The sequence below is a fragment of the Lycium ferocissimum genome, chromosome 4 (assembly GCF_029784015.1).
Source record: "Lycium ferocissimum isolate CSIRO_LF1 chromosome 4, AGI_CSIRO_Lferr_CH_V1, whole genome shotgun sequence".
Lineage (NCBI taxonomy): Eukaryota > Viridiplantae > Streptophyta > Magnoliopsida > Solanales > Solanaceae > Lycium > Lycium ferocissimum.
In genome coordinates, this window is record NC_081345.1 from 46,448,264 (window position 1) to 46,470,314 (window position 22,051).

At 37.6% G+C, this 22,051-nt stretch overlaps 1 protein-coding gene across 3 annotated transcripts; it reads right to left on the reverse strand.

Moving 5' to 3' along the window:
• Positions 1-1,286: 1,286 nt before the first annotated feature.
• Positions 1,287-20,556, reverse strand: LOC132053326 (uncharacterized). 3 transcript variants are annotated; one of them, XM_059445297.1, is made up of 11 exons: positions 20,086-20,556; positions 18,458-18,752; positions 15,810-15,887; positions 14,575-14,616; positions 14,384-14,489; positions 10,773-10,837; positions 9,465-9,503; positions 9,281-9,385; positions 8,641-8,728; positions 2,063-2,109; positions 1,287-1,630 (listed from the first exon to the last, which is right to left on the reverse strand). In XM_059445297.1, exons 1-11 carry the CDS (start codon positions 20,400-20,402, stop codon positions 1,553-1,555), a joined length of 1,260 nt encoding a protein of 419 aa, XP_059301280.1. In that variant the 5' UTR covers positions 20,403-20,556; the 3' UTR covers positions 1,287-1,552. The 3 variants fall into 3 exon arrangements, with proteins under 3 accessions (XP_059301280.1, XP_059301282.1, XP_059301281.1); XM_059445299.1 differs by lacking the exon at positions 20,086-20,556 and having other exon boundaries at positions 15,810-15,898; positions 18,458-18,572; XM_059445298.1 differs by lacking the exons at positions 18,458-18,752; positions 20,086-20,556 and adding an exon at positions 18,138-18,396.
• Between the last annotated feature and the right edge of the window lie 1,495 nt (positions 20,557-22,051).

Consider the following 22,051-nt stretch of genomic DNA (forward strand, 5'->3'; position numbering starts at 1 on the left):
ATCATGTTCTAGAATCCAAAACACATAAACTTAAAATTAGGAATCCACCTCTGACGCATGCAATGGATGTTTGAGCTTGATGCAAATGGCTAAGAAATATCGCCTACTTATGTCTCGATATGGTTAGCAACATTGAGGTTGTGTGAGGGGTATGTGTGTGAATTCCTAAAGAGGGTGTATCTATATCGAATGCATGGATACATCTAAGAGATGATTTTTAATTTTACTAAACTTTTTAATAATTGTTTCTTCTTTCCTACTATGACCAACACAATGCAGTAAATGATTTAGATTAACATATCAAACGCCAATGCTTCATCGTTATCAATATATCTTTCTTTTTTTATCGTTACGTAAAAACAGTTGGAGCATCGTCGTTCATTCTACAAGCAATCAAACCCATTTGGCCATGAGAAATTTTCACTTTTTTCGGAAAAGTTTTTCACTTTATTGTTTTTCACTTTCAGTTCATTCAAACATCAAAACATTCTTTGCAAAATCTATAGCCAAAACTCCAACATCAAAATTCCAAATAAAGTGAAAAATATTTGATTTTCATGGCCAAATGCCTAACTAAACCATGTCGGGTTTTTTTCTGGCAAAACATATCTACAATGTACATTGCGTTATTCACTATATTTGTGCACTTGACTGACTGTGTTATTGTATTATGTTTTTTACCGTCGAATAGGTGGACAGTTGACCGGAAGATAACTTCAACTCGCCCAACCAGACATAAATGAGACGTACATTTCTTTTTCTTTAAGGTGGGGGTGAAGGAATACAACAATTGATAGGCAACCCATGATAGAGGTAACCTTGCCCTTAGCTTTTCCAGTTCAGTAATCCATACTATCTTTAATTGGGTTCTTAAAAATAATTGGACCGAATTTTTTCTTACTAACTGTTCAACTCAGTTATGCTAGTTAGTCGAATGGGATTTCAAGGGAACAGAGAGAACATACCCTATTTGATATTTCATTCGAAAAAAAGAACTGCAACCACATTTACAAATAAACACCTTTTTAAAGGGATGTTAGCTTTCCAAAATTTTCAATCACTGTTTAATGTCTCCAACACTGAATGGTACATGTACATTTCACAGTACCTACACAATCATAGTGTAAAACTTACCAGCACCAAGCATTTGCACCAAATCGAGCAATTAACTTTAGTTCAAAATGCACAACTTAACAATGGTTAAGTGATGAATGCGTGCAAAAACACATGCGTTATACGATTTGTTGTATAAACACAAAAGGTGTAGAAAATGACCAAAACTAGGATTCACGAAAAACCAAGTCATTATCTCATAAAGCAGAAGACTTGCTTATTTTTCTATGACAAAACAAAAATGTGAGACAACATAAGTTTTAGAGTTAGGTGGTTTGAAGGGAGGGTAAAGATCACTACTGTAAAGGGCAGAAATAAACTAACTTGGAAAAATCTCCCTTTCTAAAATGGAGAAAATTAAGAAATCTAAACAAAATACCAAGTTAAAATTGGATCTATTAAGGGAGTTCAAGTTAAATTTGGATCTAATGAGATACTATCATTGAACATATTTCCTTGCATGGCGATCCGCTGCAATCGATAACGACTGTATTGTAACAGGGAATGATGGACCCATCTGCAAATTTCAAGAATCATTATGCAATTAGAATCTTGATCACTGAATTATTCAAGAAATTCTAAACATGAAACGAACATAAGGTACCAAAAGGATAGACATATTCAAGCATATCAACAATGCAATGCGCACCCCAGATATGAAAATGGCAAACGGGTACCAAAATAGTGAATTCCATTGAGGGACCTTTGCAAGCCATACTTTACTCATGTAACGCAATGATTAAAGTGCTTGAAAACCCACATCAAGATATTCAATTAAAGTCAAAGCAGGAACTCCCTCAAAACATCGTGTTTGAGGATCTATCAAGAGCAACATTTGAAAGGTTCTTGTCCAATATCTCAGATTTTCACTTTTCAGTTTATATATGTACTTCGAAAGATTCCTATGAAGGCAACAGATTTTACTAAGAATGTAAGTCAGGGAGCTTACCGTGCTACACAGATGGACTGTATTCACATAACCAGCATATTTTGAGCCTGCATTACAGAAAAAGAAAATTGTTACCAACAAATGTAGATGACAAAAAAGTTGCTACCACCGAAGTTGCATATAATAAGTTGCATTCTTCCGCATACAGAGAAAAAGAAGTTTTTTGGTCAGCCAGAAGGTCACATTCCTTTTTTTTGGGTAAAGTAATAAAATTTCATTAGTAAAGCATCAAGAAGATGCAAGGTTACAGATGGGCAAAAAGCTGCTTCAAACAAAAACATGAAGCAGACTTAGCAAAAACCTGTAGAACAATCTAAAGATATCCCATCTCTACTGTACTAGAGAAAGGGAGCTAACAAAATCTAGAAAGTTATCCACACTGTTTACAGGGGCAAAAAAATGCCAACTAAAAAGACTAACTAAACACCTAGACTTTAGAGAGCAAATAGGAGATTCCTTCAAAGCATCTACTGTTTCTCTCCTTCCATAGGGTCCAAAAAATTATTGCTGGGATCATTCTCCAGATTCTTTTAATGGATTTGTCAACTCTCCAGAGTATCCAGCTAGCATAGGCATCTTTGATGTTGAAGGACATTACCCATTGGAGACCAAGCATAGAGTAGAAGAAATACCAGAGGCTAGCTGCTGCAGAGCAGTGCAAAAATAGATGGTTGACACTTTCATTGGTCTGCTTGCACATGGCACACATGTTAACGACGATTACACCTCTCCTCCTAAGATTGTCTTGTGTTAGGCATGCTTCCTTCAGTGCAGTCCAAGTGAAGCAAGTAACTCTGAGAGGCTGTCTGGTTCTCCATACAAGTTTCCAAGGCCAGACCTCTAAAAGGCTATTTTGAGAACTCCAGTTGTTGTAACATTCCTTCACAGGGAAAATCTTTTCCTTAGAATTGCCCCAGAGGATTCTGTCCTGAGATTCTGCCACCAAAGTACTTTGTCCCAATCTTTCTAATAGAGAAAGAAAATCATCAACTTCCCAATCCTGTAAGTTTCTCCTTAAAATTGGTGTCCAACAGTTGTTATCTCTATATTGAGCTAATGTTGCTTCTTTGTTAGAAGCTATCAGAAATAGTGAAGGAAATGAGTCTTTTACTAAAGTGTCCCCAAGCCATTTGTCCTGCCAAAATCTGATCTTGAGCCCATTTCCAGCCTTGAATGAGACAGCCTAGAAGAATTCCTCTTGGAGACTACTGATGTGTTTCCATACTCCAACACCATGTGGTTCATTGCTTCTCTTTGCAGAGGTCTTGAATACCATATTTAGTTTTGATGATTTCCTTCCAGTATCCTGCCTCATTTTGACCATATTTAGCTTTGATGATTTCCTTCCAGTATCCTGCCTCATTTTGACCATATCTCGAAAGCCACTTCATGAGTAGGCTGTTGTTATAAAGCTTAAGATTTCTGATTCCCAGCCCCTCTTGGCCTTTGGGTTGAATAACTGATTGCCATTTGACCAAAGAGAATTTGTGAGTAACACTGTTACCTTCCCATAGGAATTTCCTTCTGAGCCTGTCAATTTGCTTTAGAACTGAACTTGGCATAAAGAGTGACATACAGTAAGTGGGAATGCTGTCTAGGACACTGTTGATGAGGTGAGCCTACCACCCAATGAGAGGTATTGCATCTGCCAAGTGGCTAGTCTTTTCTCCATTCTTTCAATGACCCACTCCATATCCCAGATGATTTGAACTTAGCACCCAAAGGAAGTCCCAAATAGGTGGCGGGAAAGGAGCCTGTTTTGCAGCTAAGATATCAGCAAGAGCTTCTAGGTTGGCCACTTCATTCACGGGATATATAGTGCTCTTAAGCATATTGATATGAAGTCCAGAGATGGCCTCAAAGATCATGAGGGTGGTGTTGAGATTAGAGACCTGCTGACAATCAGCTCCACAAAATATAAGGGTGTCATCTGCATATAGTAGATGAGAAACTGAGACTGAGGTGGAAGGATTTCCGCCCACTTGGAACCCTTGAATCCACTGAAGTTCTTTGGCCTTTGCTAACAGCTGAGATAATCCTTCCATCGCAATGATAAAGAGGAAAGGGGACAGTAGATCCCCCTGCCTGAGTCCCTTTTGAGAAGAGAAAAACCCAACTGGACTTCTGTTCACCAGAATTGAAAACTTCACTGTCGAAATACAGAAATAAATCCACCTTATCCACCTTTCCCCAAAACCCATTTGCTTCAAAATGTTGACTAAATAAGCCCAGTTAAGCTGATCAAAAGCTTTCTCAATATCCAATTTGCATAGGATCCCAGTCTCTCCACTTTTAATTTTCCAGTCTAGCACTTCATTGGCAATCATGGATGCATCAGTGATCTGCCTATTCTTCAGAAAAGCACTCTGATGTCCAGAAACTAAGGAATCCACCACTTTTCCCAGCCTCTTAGCTAGAATTTTGGCCAGCAATTTGTAGACACTGCCTATAAGACTTATAGGCCTATAATCTCTAAGCTCTGCGGCACCTTTCTTCTTTGGGATAAGAGCAATGAAAGAGGCATTGCATGATCTCACCATTTGGCAGTTCTGATGAAAGAAATTAAAAGCTGCTAGCAGGTCTGCTTTGATGAAGTTCCATGATTTCTGAAAGAAGGCCATAGTGAAACCATCAGGGCCTGGAGCTTTGTCAGGGGCACAAGTCATGAGAGCTTCTGAGATCTCGAATTCGGTGAAAGGAAGTTCAAGGTCCTCTTTATCAACTGTGTTGAGACTTGACAGACCTTCAAAGACAGCTGAGGGTCTCCAAGATTCAGTCTCTTTGTAAATTTGTTGATAGTACTCCAGAATACCATCCTTGATCCTTCCTTTATCTTCAATTACTTCATTCCTTATTTTGAGTCTGTCAATGGTATTGCCCTTTCTATGAGAGTTGGCCATTCTTTGGAAGAACTTTGTATTCTTATCCCCCTCTTTCAACCATAAACATCTTGATTTTTGTCTCCATGAGATCTCTTCAGCGGTTGCTATTTGCTGAAGTTCAAGCTTAAGATTCAATGTCTGACCTTTCTCTTCTGTAGAGAGAGTTCTGAGCTCAGCTAACTGATCCAGCTTCCCAAGTTCTTTGAGTGCCTTGTTCCTTTGAGTCTCAATTCTTCCATATACCTCCCTATTCCATTTAGCAATGTCTTTCTTGAGATTCCTTAGTTTCTGCATTAGCACAAAGTCTGGGGTGCCTGATACAGTGTAAGAAATCCACCATCCTTCTATCATGTCCATGAAACCCTCAGCTTGAAGCCACATGTTTTCAAATTTGAAATAAGAAGGTGTGGCCTCCCAATCCCCACTTTCCAGGATAATTGGTTTATGATCAGAAAAAACTCTAGGCAAAGGGTACTGTTTGATAGCATTGAACATCTCACTCCATTCTATCAAGATAAGGAACCTGTCAATTCTAGAGGCTTGGAGAGACTCCTCCCCTCTTGACCAGGTAAATTGTGCTCCCTAAAGTGGAGGGTCAATCAAATCCAGGTCCAGAATAGTGTTGGAGAAGCCCAGCATCGCCCTTGATCTTCTAACACAGTTCAATCTTTCCCCCACAAATCTGCACACATTGAAATCCCCTCCTATGACCCATAAGTCAGACCACAATCCCCTGATAGATGCTAACTCAAGCCAAAGATCCTCCCTTTCTGGATTGGTATGAGGGCCATAAACACTAGTAAAAACCCATTTGAAGTCCTCAGCAAGACTTTCAAATCTACATGATAAAGAAAAGGCTCCTGCTTCAAAATCAACACATTTCCAAGCTCTTTTGTCCCACATTATTAATATCCCTCCTTTGGTACCAATTGCTTTGACTTCTGCCCAAGAGATCCATCTGTTTCCCCAAATTTGCCTGATTAGAGATGGATTCCATGTCTCTATTTTGGTTTCCTGCAGGCAAATAATATCAACTCCCCACTTGTGAATAAGAGATTTCAAAGTGCTTCTCTTGTCTTTATTGTTGAGACCCTGCACATTCCAACTGAGTGTTTTAACTCTCATCTGGAATGAGCCTTGTGAGACCTGCCCCTTTCTTTCTTCCCACTCCCGTCATGGAGACCCCAATCCAATCTTTTAAGTTCAGTAACTGCTTTGCTTTTCCCTTTCTTTAATTCCCCTGTTTTATTTTTTTGCTCAAGAATCTGCGCTTTCCTTCTTTCCTCCATTCTCAGAATAATTCCCAGAAGTTCATGTTCAAACCCAGCAACATTTACCCCCAACACTTTGCAAGCCTTCATCATTGTCAATTTAGTCCATTTTGAGGTTTCTACCACATCAGGGATATCAACAGTTTGACTTTGAGGATCATGCCAAGGCAAAGGAAGAAAACTGTTGAAGGACTGAGATGAGATACCAGAGTCAGATTCATTAGGAACTGACAGTACTGAGAATATCGGTTTGGGTATATGAGGGTCCATCGTGTGTCCTGCATGGTCTGCTTCATCATCTGCTTCAGGCTCGGAGAGTGTCCCCTCCATGAGTTCTAAATCCCTGAGACTGGAAGCTTGAATTTCTAGTTCAAAAGGATCAAACGAGGATGAAGCATTCAAGGAAGATGAAGCTCTGAAGCAGCATGGGTCCAGCTTTGATACAGATGATCTCCACACTTGCTTCCTTTTGTGTTGCTTGAAGTGTTTGCTTGTAAGTGGGCCTTTAGTGTAGTAACCGCTGTTCAAAGCTAATGAAGTTCTCCCTTTGTAGTGTTTCTTACTACCCTGACTATTAGAAGAGAATAAGGCCGGCCCATTTGTGTTTAAATCCTTCGAATTCCTTCTTTTCTCCACAGGTTCTCCCACATGTGTGTCACGTGAAACATTAATGGTATTAGCACGTGGAACTGAGAAAGAATTTAACCCCATCTTACTACCAGCCTCAGGCAAACCAGTTGAAGGACCAGCAGGTAAAGAAAAAGACCGAATTTCCTTAATTATTGGCAATTCGAAGATCCTATCATCAAATTCAAAATTCAAACTTGCCGGAAACTTCATGACTGATTTTTTGACGCAGATACGAGCCCAGATCAGGTGGGTTCTGTTCTTCGTATCTTCATCAACACCGATAAAACCCCCACAACGAGCCCTTATATGTTCAAAAGTGTCCATTGACCAAGCATTTAGGGGGATTCCAAAAACTTTCAGCCAGATGTTTTCCGAGCGGTTACCAGATTGCAATGAGAAAATGTCATGCGACCACCAAGATAAAGAAAGATGTCTTCCGTTCCAGAACCAATTCCCTGCCTTTACCCTTATTGCCTCTTGCCTGGAAGGAAGCTCAAAGAGGAACCGATTGTGGTCTAAAGGTATGACTTTGATGCCAGCAGTAACTCTCCATCTACTAATGAACCATTTCTGAATAGTTTCGGGATTGGGACTGTGATGCAATGGATCATTGAAGGTGCCAACCAAGCTTCTGTGCAGAGCATGCTTTTCATTCAATTCTTCTTTGTTCGTTCCTTGACTTATTTCTGGCCATCTCTCAATGCTAGCAGCTGCACGATAAGATTTTGTCAATGGGGGAGGAGGAAGCAGTGGCTCTGCTTTGCTGAATTCCCCCAGAAATCGAAGGATTTTCTTCGCAATATCTGACCATCCACTGTTGAGGCTGATCTCAGGGATTATCACTGCTGCTTTAGATGAACCATGCCAAACCTCTATGCGAACAAATCTACCATAAACATTGAAGTTTTGGTAGACTCTGAAAAGATTGTGTTGTTGCTTCCTTCCCCACCTTCTGTATAATCGTCCAGTACCTTTTGATGCTTGAATAAGCGCTTCGCACACCCATCTCAAGTTCTGAATATCCATGTTGATCTTGCTTGTGTATCTCTTGCCCCTTTCTGTTAACGAAAACCAGTTATAATATTTGTCCCCCGTATTCGTGAGTTCAAAGGATTTATCCCCACTGATGAAAAAAAGGTTAGAGCCCTGCATGTTTCTGATGGGAAGTCACTGAAGAGACTGAAGAGACAACTGAAGGAGTTTTATGCTGATTGAGGTGCTCGCCGGCACTATCAGAGGTCACCGGTGATGTTACCGGCACTGACTCAGATCGCCGGCGATGTTTCCGGCACTGACAGAGGTCGTCGGCGTCACCGACAGAGTCGCCGGCGTATTTTCGGCACTGTTTGAGTCACCGGTTATGTTTCCGGCACTGACAGAGGGTCGCCGGTGCTGAGAAGAAGATCTGAAAAGATTTGGAGGAGAGAGAAAACGAAAAAGGACGAAGGGAAAGAAGTCGGTGGAGGCTATGGAGGAGAGAGGAAGCTGGAGTCATGTTGGAGTGAGGGCTGCGGTGGTGGTTTGAGGAGAGAGAGAATCAGATCTGGGTCTATTACCGCTTACCTCGGGATCTGTGTCTGGGAGCATTTTTTGAATAATACACCCTCTATTTCTGACTATTCAAGGTCACATTCCTTTTCTTTACTTTCATACCTTATAACTTAGGGAATACAATTTTGCATACTTTTCTGACAATTAAATGAATCAAAAATAGGAGGGAAGAGAGGGCGTAAGCAGGATTTATCGCTGACCTTAACCAATTAAATCAATAAGAAGTTAATCAAGAGTTGCTTACTCTTTTTTAGGCCAGCAGGCTTCTGACGCAGAAGTTCATGAACAAATGCACCAATATTTTCACACAATGCGTCTTCTTGAAAACTTACCTGCAGAATAATGTTCCATGGAGAAAACATCAATAGGTGCATTCCAGTAGTCTATATCTAGGGCGTGTTTGGTATGACGGAAAATGTTTCCCAAGAAAATATTCTCTCGAAAAATAAGTAATTTTTTTTTTTTGTATTAAGTAAAAAAAAAAAATGTAATTTCCCTACTCACTTGTGTTTAGTACGCAAGGTGGAAAATGTCATTTTAAGAGCATTTGCATATAGTCAAAGCTAAACACTATGAGGTTTTTGAATTCGGAGTGCAACTTCTGGTGGTGGGGGGTAGAAGGGGTAGAGGGTAGGCAGGGGTTTTTAGCCCCAAGTGGGGTGGATAGTGCGGGGGTGGGTTGGGGATGCATTGGTGTGTTTTTATTGATCCAGAAAATCTTTTCCCTCAAATTTTTAAGGAAAACATTTTCCTCCATTTTCTCCTATTTTGAGGAAAACATTCTCCAAGATATTTAGTGCAACCAAACAAATTCGGTCATACCAAACACAACCCTAGGGACGCTTAAAAATCTCTGCATGAATAAGAGGAGGAGGCAAGTGTACCTTCCCAATTCCTACATGCACAATTGCAGTTTTGTCTTTTTTGAAAGGTACGCCTCGTTTAGCATCTTTCACTGCTTTTGTGATATCTTTGGTAACAGTACCTTTCTGCATGCATTATGAGGAAATAAGCACTAATTCATCAAGAACAACGTGAATTAAGAGCCGAAAGACGCATATTACTTACTTTAGTATCTGGCATCAATTGCCTCAAATACTTCGCAATCTGCAAAAGCATGTGATGTTACTCATTGAGAAGCACTAAAACACACTTATATTGTTCCCCCTCCCCTTTATCCGTTCAACATTTACAGGTTGCTAGATAGGAGATATTAGCATCAAATTATACAGGTATTAAAATTGAGATTAAAGGACTGCAATAGCCTTCCTTGTTACTATTGGGTGGTTGCTTGAAAGCCCACCTTCACCTCCATCGTTAACTAAAAAAAAATTAACTCATGTATAATTTTCTTTACAGTAATACTTCCACACAGCTTCTTCAATAACTAAAATTATATTAGGATAAAGAGAATGTCAATCACTGGGCAAAAACTACTCTTGATGCTAACATTAATCACAGTTGTCAATCCTTCCCCGTATTTCTTGACCAAATACAAAATATAGAAAACTTACAATACAATCTAACATCCTAACTACCCTAGTCTGTCTATATAAAGATCATAATGAATAAATTACCCCAAGTATCCTTTTACATTTTATTTTAGAAATCTTTCCCACCTGACTAGCTTTTGTGGTATTCAAACATCAATCTCCATTTCATTAACTTCTATCCATATGTCTGTTTAAAACCTTTTGAAGTGAAAAACTAGTCACTCTTTTCCTTTTATTTTAAATTTCCTCCCTTGTCTTGTTCTGCTTCCTCTTCGCAGCCACCATGGAACCACCTCGACACGAGACATTCTTCCTCAATTACTCTGTTTCTCTTCTTTTCATTTTGTCTTTTCCTCCTTTCTTCTTATTCTTTCCTTTTCACCATCACCTATTACTGAGCAGGTGCTACAACCCTCCCAATGTTTTGAATAAATCCTCAACCCCCTTCTAGTACTCTGTTACACAGTAACTCCTTTTTTTAAATAATAAACTCTTTTACACAGTAACTATTGCTGTAATTCCCCTATTCCTTCTTCTTCGGAACTCATCTCTTTTTGTTCTGAAAAGTATAAAAACTCACATCCTTTTACTCCTGCTATTTTTTAATGAGCTTTAATAGAATAGATACCTTGATATTCTTTTTAGAAGTGAAGGGCAGAAATGGCCATTACTTTGTGAGCCAAATGCCAGTATACCACTTTAAGAGGGATATACTTCAGTCTATTCCATGTTAATCTCTTCAAGTTTATAATCTGTTTTTGATAACTTCAAGTTTCAAATTATCTAAGTCACCTTTACGCTAATGGCAAACCAAATGACCCCTGAATTTACAGTGTAATCAGAAATTTATCAATGACAAGTATGGATAGTCAATTTAAAAAACCTGTCTCAAGTTCGGCATCATTGCATGAGTGGAAAAACATTTGTCAAAATCAATCTTCACATTTCCTGCATGTGTAATCACATTGTATGTTAAGGACATTATAATCACGCCCGTAGAAAAAATCAAGCTCAAGGAATAGCATTGATACAACATATCCTCCTGAAGGATTTGAATACATAGATGTTCAAAAGAAAATAATGGTTTCAATCATTCCCAAATGCGTGGTGAAATTGCAGATCTTTTTTTTTTTTTTCTCTTGTTCTTTATTTTCCATGATAACTAAACTGATGGTGTCTGATTATGAATATAGTTGATTTACATATATACATATTTTTATCGTTGAATGTCATGTACATTCTTTATTTGTTTGTTTTTGATAAATATGTCGAGTAGACAATAGGTTGGCCATCTCACACAGGCAACCGCCTCCTTATCTTAGTGATTAGAGGAGATGAAATAGAATTTTAAGCAAAATTAACATAAGGATGATTTGAAAGCTATCAGCTTAAAATCAGATCTTCACATAAACAATGATACAAGGTCACTAAAGTGAAAAACGTTCACCTAGTTTACTTGGTGAGCCAGATCTGAATTAAAATTGTATTGTAGATCAAGGAGCTCAAATTTAGATACTTATGGTGTCCAAATATTATCTGTATGGCATCATGCTTTATGAGATAGACAAACGCTCCCTATAAAAGGAGAAAATGTTGTAGCACATGTTTCATACCATGTGTGCTAATGTCAACCAATTGAGTTAACATAAGTCAATTCTTAACTTATTGTTGTATGAGACCTAGAACCTTTACGGTGGCTCTGATACTTGAGACTTAGTTTGATGTTAGCTATCTTAATGTGTTCCCAAAAGACCATGCACCAGATTCAATCTAGCGGAGCATATCTAGAGGCAGTTAAGCTAATGTTAAGAGGATCGTGAGAAGAAAAAATCATTGATGGCATCTCATTAATTTGTGTTCACTGGTGCACCAGCTATAATTTATGAGCTATGATTGTGAATACAAGATGTATTAATGTAAGATATTTGGAGATTATATCAAAATGTGATTCATATGATTTAGGGTGGCGCATGCTTTATGATTTACTTCTAGGTTTGCACTAGAAAGGCAATATACTCCTAACAGATGTATAGCACTTAGCTCTCACAGTATGTTGGTCGCACAATCTACTTCCCTACAAAAATAATTGCGGAGATGAGAATATGTTTCTCCTATTAGATGAGCACTCCCATTATGGGTGAGTGGGAGATGCTGGAAATAGAGTCCAACCATAAGGGATGCTCTCAAGGCTCACTAGGGTAAATACAGTAATTTTAGTAGTTACTGTGATACCCTAAATTTATTCCATATAAGTACACCTACTGTGTACAACTAAGAAATATACAAGAGATAGGACTCTCAACGCTTTTTCTCTGCCGCATATCATTAGGGTTTATATTGTGAATTAGGGGGTTGCTCCGATATACTGTGACAACCACCACAGACTGGTAATTCCAGTTGGTGTTCATTCCAGTCCTGCGCTATACAAAGAACATGTAAGTTCTCGTTTACGAATTACGCACTATCAATTTTATATTATTTAACGTGCTATGTGTTCCTTCATGTCTTCTTCCTCTTCCTTCATTGTTGCGACCATTGAAGCACTATGCTTCATATTTTCTTTTACAACAATTGCAGCTTCACTGGTGGTACTCTCGTGAAAGCTTTTGGCGTCGGCCAGCCATGTCTGAGACAGTAACCAAGTGCAATCACCATCCGGTTTCCACCTCCGTTTGACTGTGGCCAGCAGTGGTTTGAGGCGGCAACAAGCAGTTCAACTTTTTTTTCTTTATAATTAGATTTGAGAAATACTGACCTAAAAAGTTATGAAAATAAATGTTTGACTGATTTTAAAACCTACTTCAAATCAGTGTAAAACTGATTCACAATTTCCAACTACACAGGACATATTCAAATATATATATATATATATACACGCAGTTCGAGATTCACATAGAAAATTAGAACTAAACAAAACAACAACAACAATAACATACCCAGTGTAGTCCCACATAGTGGAAATAGAAAATTAGAACTATTGTATATTTTTTCGGACCAGAAAACCTGCCTAATACCAATGAAGGAAGACATAACACGTTTATCAATACGAAATAGATATCTTGTATATCATAAAACGAGAACTAACAGGTTCTTTTTTGTAGCGAAAGTGAAAGCTGGAATGAACCACGGCTGGAATGACCGTAGATGGTTTTTGTCACGGTATGTCGGAGCAAACTCCTTTACCATAGTCTAAACCCTACTGACATGCGGTAGAGAGATGAGAGCGTGAAAATTTCGAGAGTTCTAGCTCTCGTGTATTTCTTAGTAATACACCGTAAGTGTACTTATATATGAATAAACTAAGGTTTCACAGTAATTACTAAAATTATTATATTTACCAAAATTATTGCATTTACCCTAGTGAGCTTTTAGAGCACCCCTTATGGGTGGACTCCATTTCCAGCATATATAAACAAAGCTTTCCGTGTGTCTATACTCAAACACAATTAGCGCCCTTCAGATCCAATCTGTGACACACCTCAATTGCTAAAATATTTTTATAACCCCGTGTAACTTACATAATACAGAGGTACAATCAAGTTTTACACCCAAATGAATACGTACCATATAACCCTCTTACAAAAAGAGTTTTCTTACTATACATCTAGATAAAGATGTTTAGAATGTACCAAAATGTCTTTTAATCTTGTGGTCTTAAACATGTCATGTGGGAAGTTGGAATTAAAGAGTTGCCAAAAAAAGAGAGGCATTCTTTTTGGAATGGACTAAAAAGGAAACTAAGACAAACATTTTTAAACGGAGGGGGTAGTAACTTTTTGTAATTCTAAGAATTAAGTTAAAAAGGAACATTGTCTTTGGCATAAAAATAGTCAGCTTTGATGAAAATTTATCAGTTCTTTATGAACATAAACCTCCGGAGAAGTTATGAATGTAAACCTCAAAGGTAGGGGTGTCAAATGGGCGGGTTGGGCTGAATTTGGGCGGGTCAAAATGGCTGGGTTAATAAATGGTAATAACCCGCCCAAAAGTTACCTGGGCTGAAATAGGTTGGCTAAAATGGGCTAAAAAGCGGGTCATAACCCAACCTGCCCAATTCTTACTAAGTTCTAATTTCTTTGTTTGTTCTTCTATAATTTTTTAAGTACCTAATAAATCTTTTCTCTCTTTCTTAAGTACCTAATAAATCTTTTCTCTCTTTCTTATGGCTATATATAACATACCAAACCAAAAAAAAATATCTTTTGAAAATGGCTTGACAAGGTTTCTCATGGATTAATTTGGGCTACATATCAGCCCAATTTTTAAATGGGCTTGAACTGGGCTAAGCTAATAAATGGGCGGGTCACTGATCTGCCCAAGCTTAAACGGGTTGGAGGGTCATGGGCTAATATTGCCACCCCTACTCAGAGAGTTTAAGGACTGGAAAGAGTAGATTGACCTCATAACTTGCACCATTTACTTCAGCATGCAAGTGGACATAAGACATACCACTACAGTTTTAAAATTATTAAAATAATGAATTAAGTGGAATACCACTCTTGATATTCTCTATGAGCTCCAAACCACCAACAACATCAGCCCCTGCTTCTCGGGCTTCATCAGCAGCAGCTCCTTCAGCAAAAACAGCAATGCGATATACCTGAGAGGAAAATCTTTAGTCAGAAAATAAATCTAAAACAGCATATAATTATCTAACCTTAAATTTTGTGAAGAATGAATTATACCTTTCCAAACCCATGAGGAACAGCCACTGTACCTTCAAGCTTCTGCAGTTCAAAAGAAAGAACTATGAAATCGCCGTAGCAAACTAATGAGATTGTTTAAGACTCCGGTCAAATTAGCTACACTAGCAGAGGTCAACCTAAAACGGAAGAGCTGGAAATGAAACATGATTATAAATTCACTCTGCTTATACCAGCCATGCAAGAGAATTTATATTTCTAGAGGCGTGCACTGACAATATTTCAGCAAAGGCAAGGAAAATTTATTCTTAATTAGGTGGCACTAGGAGCATGATTCTACCAATAAAATCTGCTCGACACACTCATGAACAACAAAAGGATGTGGAATCAGCAAACCCCTAACCAACCGTGATTAGGATAGGATATAGAATGTTGGAGCTCGGTTTTAAATATTAAGGAATTTTTTGTCAAGTGCTAAATCTATGATTACTGCATGCAAAGCAAATTTTGAAGAGATGTCCCAAAATGATCTGGAATTGAGATATAGGGTGTGTTTGGTATGAAGGAAAATGTTTTTCCTAAAAAATGTTTTCTTGGAAAATAAATGGTTTTCTTTCTTACTTTCTAGTGTTTGGTAAGCAGAAAATATTGTCTCAAAAGCATTTTTATAAAAATCTAGGCAAACACTATGGAGGTGGGGTAGGGGGTAGGAGTGTGGGGGTGGTAAAGGTGGGGGCTATGTGGGGGTTGGGGTGGGATTGGGTATGTTGGAGGACGGGGAGGAATGAAATTCCACTTGTGGAACTTGTTTTCCCTACTTCCACTAGGGAAATCATTTTCCTCATTTTTAAGGAACTTGTTTTCCTAGAGAAAATGTTATCCAAAAGTTTTGACTAACCAAACATGGAAAAATTGGAAAACGTTTTTCAGAAAATGTTTTCCTCCATACCAAACACACCCTTAGGTTGAAAGGTTTAAGGCCCTCTATACTCTCATGATTTATTAGCTCTTTGTCAGTCCAATAAGTTTTTCATTCAGACGCCAAAACAGCAGCACCTTATTGGTCCTGGGACTTTTGCTAATAAATTCTGCTTCGAAACCCTCAAGTTAACTAAAATATTCAATATCCATTCACCATCTGATGAATAAATTTAGACATATAAACCAATAACAATAGAAGTGGTAACAAGAAGTCTTTCCATTCAAGTACGTGACGGGTGACGACAAGCTTCGACAGTAAACTTAATGTGAGTCAGGAAGAGGATGAAAGCACCCACCAGGTCACTTCGGCGCATATCAGAAGTCAAAACAACATGAGCTTCCAGAGTTTCATCAAACTTCTTCTTGGCATTAGCCTGCATAATCACTAGAAATATAATGAATCATGACTCAGTCTGTAACCTCTAAAAACACAACTAGATAGAAAGACAAAGCACACAAGCAAACCTACTCATCGCAAACTACAGCTAAGAGTCACTTAGATTACATAGTAGAGACAGAAAGACAAAGCACCACGCAAAAAGCAGCCAAGCAAACCATGTCAGAGCAGCTATTATTAAGAGTTATCCAGATTAAATAATATGGACTTTGATCCATAATTACTATTTTCAACTTGAACCGATGAATAAAAAATTTAATGAGAATCTGAGGGAAAAATAGAGTTGGATTTTTGAGCCACGCATATGTACCCCTAATTGATGGAAAAGTTGAACCTGTCTCTATCCTTCATTGTGATATTATCTACAAACACTCAGACTCCTCAAGGAGGTGGCCTAACGGTTGAAGAGATGAAGTGACAACCTTGGGAACCAAGAGACGACACCACGTGAAATTTTTCCACTTGCCCAAGTCTTGGTGGATAGAGTTACCCGGTACTAATGCAAAGCAATAGGTAACCGATGGATTAGCAGGTTCAGACACCACCACTATCCTAAAAGAAAACAAAACCAAAAGACAAAAAATTATCAAGAAATACGACCCTGGAGTGTGACCTAATAGTCAATGGAAGACAATGGTCTGAATCTAGCATAGCCAGTAAGAACTACTAGATGATTTCTTTCTATCTGCTTAAATCTTGATGAGGTACCTTGATGTGTGGAGTTACATGGTACTTGTATTAGTGAAAGGATGCAGGTACATGGTGGAACAGTTGAGGTGCATGCAAACTAGCTCCAACACCATCATTATTGAAAACAATTATCTAGAAATACCTTGACCATGAAGTTATCTAGAAATACTTAGATGTTATCCAAAATATCCTAAGATGTGCACTACTTAAGCATGTGATAGCAACTCCTTATGGAAGGAGGTTATGCAAGTAATTCTCAGTATTAAGACAGATAGCCTTTAACCTAGAGAATACATTAGACCATTCCTATGATCCATGTTGACTAATAGAAAAGCTCCTATACTCCATGGTGAAGCAGGGTGGAAAGGTTACAATAGGATCATACAATATAAAGTAGTAAATCCCTGATATCCAAGTGAAGATGTGGGACATACCAAAAAGGTGCTCCAAATACTTTAACGACGCAATCTCAATATTTTATAAGTTAGTTTTTCATCAATATGTTGAGGAAACCCACATTTACAGCCTCTAGACCAAAAGACAAATTCTTACATTAAAACATGATTCACTACAACAGTCACCCAATCATCTACATTGACTAGGATATCATATCTACCCCAAATTAGTAATGTACGAAAAACATGAATATCAGAACAAGTTTATTTCAGCATGATGCTTTTTGAGCTTAAAGCATACACATTTGTACCTTATGGGAAGGTTATCCAGAAACCTAAGTAAACTACTAGAAGTCTTTTTTTTGTTTCAGTTCTTTCTTTTATTTTTTCCTCATCTCCCTATTTTGCGACTATCTTGAAATTTCACTGTCCAATTGAAACAAAGTTATCAGACACAGAAAGTATGATGATGAAATAATACTATTCTAGATATCCTTTTCTCCATTCATAAATCCAGCAGAAACACATCTGTGGTAGCTATTAGAGTCAGTAAAATAAACCCTCCATTAGTCTTATGGATTTTCACCGCACGGATGTTGCTTTTCTCGTTGGAAATCTCCTTGAAACTAAAGCCTGAAGTAAACCCATCTTTTTACTAACCGGAGAGAGTTAAATATAACAAGAAAATGCAATCCTACATTTCATTCAAATTACTAATGGGCATCCTATAACTGTTTTCTTCTTCTTTTTTCAATCCATATTATCCAATTATTATGTATAACTTCACAAGGAGTCAAAATGTCGTACCAGAAACACCAAATGTTAAAAAAATTCATATAACCGACCTCAAACTAATTCGGGATTAATGCACTGTTGACTTGAACAAAAAAAAACTGGCCTTTACAAGCTGAGTGGCCTTTTTAATGGGAATCCTATAATTGTTTTCTTCTCTCTCTTTTCATTCAAACTACTAATGGGAATCATTGTTTTCTTCTTCTTTTCAATTTGTATTATCTAGTTACTGCTTATAACTTAAGGAGTCAAAATTATGTACCAGAAACAGCAACAGCTAAAAAGAATTCATACAACAACCTCAACTAATTCAGGATTAATACACAGTTGATTGAAACAAAAAAACTGACCTTTACAAGCCGAATGGCCTTTCTAATGGGCATCCTATAACTGTTTTCTTCTCTTTCTAACCCTCCAACTAATGAAGGGCATCCTGTAATGGTTTTCTCCTTCTTTATTTTTCAATTCATATTATCCAATTACTACAATTGTTTTATAACCGTGGTGTCCGGGCCAGCTTGCGCGCACCTACACTATCCAATTACTATTTATAACTTTACAAGGAGTCAAAATTTTGTACAAGAAACAGAAAATGCTAAAAAGAGTTCATATAACGGACCTCAACTAATTCGGGATTAACACACAGTCGATTGAAACAAAAAAATCTGACCTTTACGAGCCGAATGGCTTCTTTAAGATCATAAACAGGCTTTTTCTTCTTCTTTTCATCATCACTCTTAACATTAACCAATGTTGGGAATGGAACCATTTCCTCTTCAACATTCAAAACTCTCCTCATTGCAGCCCTTTTTTGCGCCTCGATTCTTCTCCTCTCTCTCTCCATCTCCTCATCACCCTTAACCTCCACTCTCCCTTCCCCTTCCTCTTCGGGCCGATCCTCCGGTAACGGAGCCACCCGGGTCGGGTAAGAAACCGGAGCTATCTTCGGTGCATCCTTCAAGTACCTGAGTAGGGGTGTCAAAATCAGCCAAATAAATTATGACCTGCCCAACCCGCTTAGGTTTGGGCGGATTAATGCTGCTTAATTTATTAACTCAACCCATTTTGACCCGCTTAATTCAACCCATTTAAAAAATTGGCTGATATGTTTCCCACATTGACCCATGAGAAACTTTGTCTAAATATCTTGAAAAAGGCATTTTTTTAATTTGACATGTTACATATAGTCATAATATAAGGAAAAAAGTTTTATTAGTTACTCAAACAAATTATAAGAAAACAAACAACAACTTAGAACATGCTCCCTCCGTTTCAATTTGTTTGTCCGGTTTTTGACTTGGCACGGAGTTTAAGAAAGTAAAGAACTTTTAAATCTTGTGGTCTTAAACTAAAGATACATAGATTGTACCAAAATACCCTTTAATCTTGTGGTCTCAAACATGCCAGTTGGAATTAAGGAGTTGCCCAAAAAAGAAAAGAGGCATTCTTTAATTAGATCTTTTTCACCTTACTCTTTAATATCATCGTAATTTTTTTTTGCTATCATCTACATCGTATATAGCATAGTTGTATATTTAGATTCCCCTATTCTATTCCCTAGGTTAAGTAATTCTCTTGAGCCACCCACCATATACATTTGTACATTGCTTTGGGCTAAGCTAAAAAACACTATTTCAATTATGGCCCTACATAGATTCACCTACATAAGCAGCGGCTAAAGTTGCATTAATAAGAGCTTGAATACCACTTGTAAATAATCCAAGGAGCACGACGGGTATAGGAACTACTAAAGGTACTAAAGAAACAAGAACAATAACAACTAATTCATCAGCTAAGATATTCCCGAAAAGTCGAAAACCATAAGTAGGCGTTTGGCCATACAAACCAAAAACGTTTTCACCTTTTTTGGAATTTTGGAGTTGGAGTTGTGTTTGGCCATAGTTTTTAAAATTATATTTTTTTTGTTGAAATATATTTGTTTTGGTTGTGAAAAAAGTGAAAACAAGTGTTTCTTGTTTTTCAAATTTCAAATACAACTTCAAGTTGTATTTAAAATTTTCATGGCCGAACGCTGATTCCGGAAAAAAGTGAAAAAAATTCCGGAAAAAAGTGAATAATTCTTATGGCCAAACGGGTCCTTAAGTGAAAAAGGTTTTTTAAATAGACTAAAAAGAAAAATAGGGAGTAGTTAGAATTGGGCGGGTTAAGTTATGACCCGATTTTTTAGCTCATTTCAGCTCAACCCAAATAACTTTTGGGTGGGTCAATGACCCGCTTATTTATTAACTCAACCCATTTTTTCAGCCCAACCCGCTCATTTGACACCCTCGTACATACCTGAGATCCTCCCGGGTCCACGTCCCACCATCCGCTGCTTTAACTGGGTCTCGGGTATTTGGGTCGGGTCTGGTACTTGATTCGGGTCGGGTCGGGTCAACTTCAGATGGGGTTTGTGGGGGGTCTTTGGGGGTGTAGGAAACGGGTTGGATTGGTATTGGGTTATTCGGGTTCGGGTTTTCTTGGGATATTTCGGGTTGTGATTGTGATGATGAGGATGAGAGAAATCGATGAAAATGAGAACGGAGAAGAGGGTTTTTTTTGTATAATAAATAGTGGCGACGAGCTTGATGGTGAAGTAGTTCGAAAGCCGCCATTGTTGGAGTTTTTTGGATGTTTTTTACAGGGTGAAAATGGACTGTGATTGTTGTGCTTTTTTGTCTGCAAGATAGAAAGAGAGGTTTTAGGGAAGAGAAGAGGGTTTAAGCAAATTTCAGCCTTTAGGGAGAATGATAAAAAAATGGAGTGTTAAAAGTTTAAAAAAAAAAAAAATATATATATATATATATATACACAGAGGACACAGTGAAAGGAAAATGAGAAATAGTGTTTTAGCGAGCCCGGCACTTTTATAACTCAAAAAAAAAAAAAATTGAAATCAAAATAATCCGTTAAAAAAAAAAAAAATCAAAGTAGATTATCAAACACGTAATACGTGCGTGAAAGGGCCAAAGTGTACATTTATACTTTGTCCTTTCACGCCACGAGCCCGTGAAACCCCTAACAACAAAAACCCTCCCATTTCAAGATACTCTTCTCTTGCATTTTCTCCATTTTCACCCTTTCAACACACTTTTACACTCCCAAAACATATCTCAAAGTTTTGAAACTTCAAAATTTGCTATACAACCCGATATTTATGAATGCAGTTATTACTGTAAACTAAAAACATCAAAGACCCAAGATAATCCGGGTTGCCATTTTTGGCGCTGTAAAGTGCCCGAAGTAAGTGTTTTTATATTTTTTAGTGTTTTTTTTCACTTTATCCACATATTTTACTTTAAAAAACTGATTTTCTTGTAATATTTATAGGATATGGGCGGTTGCAAACACTTTCGGTGGGAAGATAGCATTCACGTGGATAAAACAGTGGCGGCGAAATTTAAAAATTCATTTTTTGATAGAGATACGCGACTTCACATATCTCTGCAGATACTGTTAAGTTGAATTTCCTTGACTTAAGCTTGTAGAAGGGCGAAGAAAAAATTAAACTTTTGGAGGTCTTGCTTACCGGTTCCGAAAAAAACGAATTTTGCTGAAGGCTAAACTTAAAGATGCTCAACACGAGAATACATCTTTGAAAGAAAAACTTAAATTGTGGAAGATTATTTGTGCTATCTTGTTGTTGTTCATTATTTATATATATTTTGTTTATTAAGTTTAATATTTCTATGGATTATGTTTTTTACTAGTTGTACCTTTTCCTCTATAATGTAATCCGCACCCTTTATGTACTAATTTATTTGTGTTTCTTTGTTAAATTGTTAATTAATAATAGACTTTAACAATAAAAGCAAATTAAAAACATGCCAAACTAATTCAAATTGATGACTTCATCATAAAATAAAAATACAAATTAACGACTTTAGTTCAAAACTTAAATGACCCATAATCTAAGACGGAAGCCTAAATAGACCTAATCGTCATCGGAATAAAAGTCCTCAATATCGTTCTCGAACGATATTGGCGTCTCTTAACACACATCTTTTCCCGAAAGATATTAGTTCTCTACCGGTTTATGATGCTTGTTCTTCGGCCAACTTTAGCATGTAAAATCTACAATGTTTTGCCAACATTCTGTTGTTTTCTTTTCTAATCCTTTGTACGGCAAGCTCGCAAGTTTTTGGACCTACTTGAGGCATGGTTATTGAGTACCTTGTAAGGATTGGAGCGTTGAGATTTTCCAAGTCACGAACAAGACGTTCGATTCGACGGTCAACCGTCCATGACCATTCTCGGCGTAAAT